This window comes from Octopus bimaculoides, chromosome 19, assembly GCF_001194135.2.
Source record: "Octopus bimaculoides isolate UCB-OBI-ISO-001 chromosome 19, ASM119413v2, whole genome shotgun sequence".
NCBI lineage: Eukaryota > Metazoa > Mollusca > Cephalopoda > Octopoda > Octopodidae > Octopus > Octopus bimaculoides.
In genome coordinates, this window is record NC_068999.1 from 26,123,588 (window position 1) to 26,130,191 (window position 6,604).

A 6,604-nucleotide genomic window follows, 5' to 3' on the forward strand; every position below is an offset into this window, starting at 1 on the left:
GGGGGGGGGGGGGGCTCTGAAAATGTAGCTGCTAGAATAAGAATAGCCCAGGCAAAGTTCAGAGATCTCCTACGTCTGCTGGTCACAAAAGGCCTCTCACTCAAAGTAAAAGGTAGACTGTATGGTACATGTGTATGAACAGCCATGTTACATGGCAGTGAAACATGGGCCGTGACTGCTGAGGACATGTGTAAGCTTGCAAGGAACAAAGCCAGTATGCTCCAATGGATGTGTAATGTCAGTGTGCATACTCAACAGACTGTAAGTGCCTTGAGAGAAAAGTTGGGCCTAAGAAGCATCAGATGTGGTGTGCAAGAGAGACGGCTGCGCTGGTATGATCATGTGGTGAGAATAGATAAGGATAGCTGTGTGTAAAAATGTCACACCCTAGCGGTTGAGGCTACCTGTGGAAGAGGTAGACCCAGGAAGACCTGGGATGAGGTGGTGAAGCACGACCTTCGAACATTAGGCCTCACCGAGGCAATGACTAGTGTCCGAAACCTTTGGAAATATGCTGTGCATGAGAAGGCCCAGCAAGCCAAGTGAGACCATAACCCGTGGCCTATGCCAGGGGTGTAACCAGCCCACTTATGCGTACCTTTCCTTCATTGGACACTAAACTGTGCTTGCGAAGACCTGTTGAGGCAAGTGAAATCAAATTCAATGACAGCACCACATGACTTGCATCTGTGCTAGTGGAGCGCTAAGAGCACCATCCATGTGTGATTGTTGCCAGGGCTGCTGACTGTGTGCTGTGCCGGTGGCATGTAAAAAACGCCCTTCGAGCGTCATCATTACCAGCATCACCTTACTGGCACGTGAAAAACAACATTCGAGCGAGGTTGTTGCCAGTGCAGGTGGCACGTAAAAAACACCATTTGAGTGTGGTCATTGCCAGTACTACCTGACTGGTCTTCATGCTGGTGGCACGTAAAAGCACCCACTACACTCTCGGAGTGGTTGGCATTAGGAAGGGCATCCAGCTGTAGAAACTCTGCCAGATCAGATTGTAGCCATCCAGCTCGCCAGTCCTCAGTCAAACTGTCCATCCCATGCCAGCATGGAAAGCGGATGTTAAACGATGATAATGATGCTCGAAATTAAATATTACCTAATTTCTTTTGTTTAAAACAAAACTGGTAATGTTTTTGTTAGCCGTAGGTAAGTTTGTGTGAGAACTTCCATTTAAAATAAACATTGTTTTCAGATCTCTCTCTCTCTCTCTCATGACAAATATTTGCTGTTACATTTTTATCAAAATCCCTGATACTCCAGCAACTGATTATAATTCTTTTACTTTCCCTCTACTAAACCTGACTGCAAACAAAAAAATACATTGTGTTTTATTATATGTGTTTGTATGAACACATAAATATTTACCTTTCTCTCTTTACAGATCTTGCATTCAACGGATAAAGAACTTAATTCCTGGTGCCCCCTCAGCAAAGTGGTGCAATATAGGTAAATAATTAAGCCAGTTTTTGTTTATTGAACTACAACAGCTTTTTTTTAATCTTCTGCTGAGATGTTCTGTAAATCTCAGCCAGTAACTTTAGCTTCTTTACAAGTGATATTTGCTGTACTTATACTTTCAAATGCTTCTTGTCATTCTGTCTCATCTTTCCATTCTTTTATAATGTCCTGTCCTTATGGCACCATTCTCCGGTAGTATTTCTTATAAAGATACTGATACTAGAAATGAACAACCCTGTTGATAATGTACCAAAATTGCCTTCATCATCAATTAACAGCTGATAAGAGAAGAATGATATCTTTTTCCTTCATCAACTGTTTTATCTAAGGAGATTTGTGGTGGTCTACATCAGCAAGACTTGTATTGTTTGGAAAAGGTAACAGAAAGAGTAAAGTAATATAGGGAGCAAAGTGTCTGGTATTTCAGTCAAGGCCCTTCTTCAGGATTAAGATGATAAGGGATGGCGGTGGGGGAAGGAGAAGAGTTTTGCATCTTCTGTTTTGTGTGATTTGTAGTAACTAACAGGAAACATAAAACAAGTGTAGACAAGCTGTAGGAGAAGAGAGGAGGAAAGAAAGAGAAATAAATAGAGGAAGAAAAACCAGTGAAGGGGAAAATTAAATTGGAAGGATAGCTAAAAGATTACTGTATTAGGAGTGGTGATAGGATTGAAGGAAAAACTTGTTTAAACCCATTGGTGCCCTGGTTTCAAATGTATATATGAGGCATTGTTCCTTCCACTTCCTTACAGATATATGGTGTGCAGAGAAGCCAGACAATAATGAGTGGGTAATAGAGTGGTCTTGTTATGTTGAAGTGGATAGCAATGGGTTGGCCTGGCTGTGGAACACATTGCAGATGACTACAAATGTGCTCACAAAAGTGAATGACAAGGTGACAATTTGTGTCATCAATGTAAAAGGCACCACATAGTTTGCAGTCTATTCAATTGGTAGATGTGCAGCAGAAGTTTTGTGCAATGTGATACTGTGACTTTGGATAGTGTTGATGTTGATGACCATTATTTCATCTCCTGCGAGTAAATTAAAAAGTGCCTAGTTGTATATGGCTGGCTTCTAAGAGATTGCCAAGGTTCTTCTCTTTCTTGAATGCAAAGAGAACTGGTGTGAGTAAGATTGGAGTTGTTGTGGAGTCAGAAAGTAGGATTTGGAAGTTGCAGGTTGTGTGTTTCAGTAGTAGATAGAAGGGTGGGTTCCACTTCTACCATATGTAATGCTGTAGTTAGCTTTCTTAACATTTCTATTACTATCAATAATGTCCATCTTCAGCCACTACAAATCTAATGACCCCCACTCTTTTCTCCACTATCATACTAAGCATACTAAATTTGCAATACCATTTTCCCAATTCACCAATCCTCGTTGCTTTTGCATCATCGATTTGGATTTCATCTCTCAACATGAAAGAATGCAGTATTTCCTCAAGTATTTGTGAACCCTGCACGATGCCATTCCCAGGGCATTGACTGTGTCACTGCTCTCCTATCTTTTTTAAAGGACCTACAGACAGTATTCCACTCTCCCTCAAATTTCACTCATTCATTTTCATTGAAATGTATTCTTATTTGCAACTTCAAAATCCTACTTTCTGACCCCAATTCTTCTCCAATCTTTCCTACACCACTTCTTGCCTTCAAGAAAGACAGGAACCTTAGGCAATCTCTTAGAAGTACCCAACCATAGACAGCCAGTCACTTTTTAATGCAGCACCTATCCTTACATCAACAACCATCATCAGCCTTAAATCACAGTACCACATTACACAAAGACTTCTGCTGCATGTCTACCAACCTCATATATTGCATTATTTGCAAATTTTGTAGTGCCATTACATTGATAAATCAGTCTAACCCAACCCATCATCACCTGCTTCTGTCCAATGGGCCCATTCCATTACTCTTATTCATGTCTGGTGTCTCTGCATGCTTAAAGAAACAAAAGGAACAATGTTTCATATTCAAATTTGAATATGGCACCTATGAATTTAAATGAACATTTCTCCTTCTATTCCTTCACCTCCTCCTAATTTAATGATCCTAGTTTCGTCCTTTAACTCTCTTCTTACTTTTCCCTCCACTTCACCTTTCCCCAGCTTATCTTCCTCTTCTCTCTCCTACTATTTTTTGTCTATGCATGCACTTTCACTTTGTTTTACATTCCTAATGTTTACTCTCAGTTGCTTAAACATTGAGGATGTTAAACTCCTCAGTGTTTCTGTTTTTCCCCCATATCTCAACCCTGAAGGACTCCAAACTAAATATTGAAAACTCCACTTCATACAGCAGTATTTATAGTGCTGTCTGATGTTAATTTTGTACAAAGTAGTATACAATAGTTACAAATAAGCAATTGTAAACAAAACCATTATATATGATCAAAAAGCAGTCATACTAATAGTTTTCATTGACTACACGTAAAACATTTGTACAAATCAAACTGGAATTTTCCAGTCATTCTGGATTTTATTCTGAGCCAAGTGCAAAACTCTTTATTCTACTGGAAAGTTGTACAAACAGTGATAACATCATATATATAATATTGATAAAACTGCACTCCAAAGGCTAGGCTCCTCCAGAACCAGAAAATATTTCTGCACTGATCTATTACTGACCTACTATGAAGCTCTGGTACAACCCACAGACACCTGGGCAGTGCTACTCACACAGGTATCCAAGACCATTTTCCAAAAGAAGGCCAATTGTCTAAGTTATATTCGCCAACACTATCCTTGAGCTTGTTTCTTCTTCCTGACTTTTCTACTGCTTTTGTGACAAGTTTCTACACTCCAGAACAAAAATGTTGCATACAACGCCGCTAGGCTGAACACTTCATTTGTCATTCATATTGTGACTCATCCTACCAAACACTGTACTAAATATTTTTCACAGCCCTCTTCAGAACTACAACTCTCTGGGAAGTCCTTTCTTGTCCTCATTTTTACTTCAGAAGTTTAAACTGAATATTAACTGCACTGATCTCACAAGTCTGGGAGATCCAGCAAATACCATGAGTGCTGCTCCTCTTACTTCAATGATAATGTCTAATATCTCACATTACCACAAGATACCATAGGTCTCTATTGCTGTTGAGAGAGCATCAAATGTTCTTCATATTTACAAAGATTATGTGTCACTTAATGGAGCAGTAATGACGATGCAGTGCTGTTGGTAAAGCAAAGCTGAATATTTAATTCTTTCTAGTTTACTAAATTAAATTTCAAATTAAAATTTTGCCAGAACCAAATTTGTTCTCATCATTGTAAGATTACTAAACTAAATATCATCATTACTGGTATTTAATTTGACTGAATGTGCATAAATTGTATTATGCTACCTTTGTAGATAAAAGCCAAGTAATAACAGGTATGTTCCCAGCAAATCAAGTTCACATTGCAGTTTCAATTCCTTGTTCATTTCTAATGCTTTTTAGAAAAAAATTCAAAAGGTCTTAATTCTTCTTTCTCATAGAAAATCAATATCAATAGCTTCATATTTCTACTTTTGTAGGACTGAGGAGGAAGAGTTTGTCAGCAGAAAAATGTATTCAAAACGGAGTAGACAAAACAATCGCAAGAAGAATATCTTAACGACTTTTTACACTCACAGGTAATTCCTCAAAAGAGAATTTTATAATGTTAGCTAAAAATGTGTGTGTGTATGTATAAATAAAACAATTGTTCTAAAATATTTCGATTCATCTAGCTTTACCTCTTGTTTTTTTCACTTTTTTAAACCAGTTCTTAGAATTTTTGTCAGTTCATAACAGAAAAGTAACTAGATTTTTATGATTTAGTCAAATCTAATTTGAGATTAATTACTTAACTACTGCAATATCTAATTACAGTGAGTCTTCCTCGAGTAAAACATCAAATAATAAAGAAGAAAATGAAGAGAAAGTAGAAAAAAAGCCATGCAACATAAAATCTGACCACAAATCTAATGATGAGATTCCTTCAGTAAACAGTAAGCAACAGAAAAACTCTAAGAAGCGAAAGATGTCAGTTGATGATGCCTCACCAGAACAAAACATGGCAAGTGCTGAAAACGAAGAAAATGCAGTAAATAAATCCAAAAAGAAGTTTCAGTCCAAAGATAACAGTTCGTCAATAGCAGGGGCTTTAACCAAAACCAAAAGTTCAAAAGGTTCTAAAAATAAAACTGAAAAAGAAGGAAATACTGCAAAGGTTTCTGAATTGTCAAATACCAAACTGAAGAGGAAGAAACGTGCTGAATGCTGGAAGCAAAAGCAAAAAGGAAACAAACACAATGAACAATTAAATGTAACATTGTCTAATACCCGTCTCAAAGCATATGGCATCAACCCAAAGAAGTTTAAATACATCCAACTTACAAAACAGAAATAAAAAAAATTGATAATTCGTTGTAATGGTTTATTGTTTCGTTTTGTTTTCTATATTTTAGTACTTTCTCCTTTACTGTTTTTATTGACATCATTACAATCTGTTATATACATAAATAATTACACAGTTATACATACACATACTTCCACAAACTTACATGTATAATATAATTTCCCTTCCTAACATTTCACCCAATTCACCATTAAGAGCTACATCAAAATATAAACCCATGCTTGCAACATTCTTTAATTAGTAACAGATCTTCATATTTTCATAAAATTCATATAACAATCACTATGACACTTCCCAACTCTCAGAAATGCCTAAACACATTTACCTTCATCATCATCGTTTAACGTCTGTTTTCCATGGGTTGGACAGTTTGACTGAGGTCTAGAAAGCTAGCAGCTGCACCAGGCTCCAATCTGATCTGGCAATGTTTCTATAGCTGGATGCCCTTCCTAACGCCAACCACTCCGAGAGTGTAGTGGGTGCTTTTTACATGCCACCGGCACAGGAACTAATCAGGCAGGCCTGGCATCGATCACGTTTGGATAATGCTTTTTACGTGCCACCAGCACGGGAGCCAGTTAGTGGGTACTGGCATCAGCCACGTTCAGATGGTGCTTTTTACATGCCACCGACATAGGAGCCAGCCAGGGGGCACTGGTCACAGCTACGATATTGGTTTTACTTGACTCAGCAGGTCTTCTCAAGCATATCATATCATACAGCGCATCAGCGGTACTC

General features: G+C 38.1%; 1 protein-coding gene across 3 annotated transcripts in view; it reads left to right on the top strand.

The window, feature by feature from the left end:
* Positions 1-5,880, top strand: part of LOC106883273 (protein KRI1 homolog) — a 58,862-nt gene extending 52,982 nt beyond the window's left edge. For all 3 annotated transcript variants that reach the window (XM_014934222.2, XM_014934223.2, XM_014934225.2), the window contains exons 16-18: positions 1,397-1,461; positions 5,001-5,099; positions 5,338-5,880. In XM_014934222.2, coding sequence (XP_014789708.1) covers positions 1,397-1,461; positions 5,001-5,099; positions 5,338-5,857 — 684 coding nt within the window. In that variant the 3' untranslated portion in view covers positions 5,858-5,880. The remainder of the gene's footprint in view (positions 1-1,396; positions 1,462-5,000; positions 5,100-5,337) is intronic.
* The last annotated feature ends 724 nt before the right edge of the window (positions 5,881-6,604 follow it).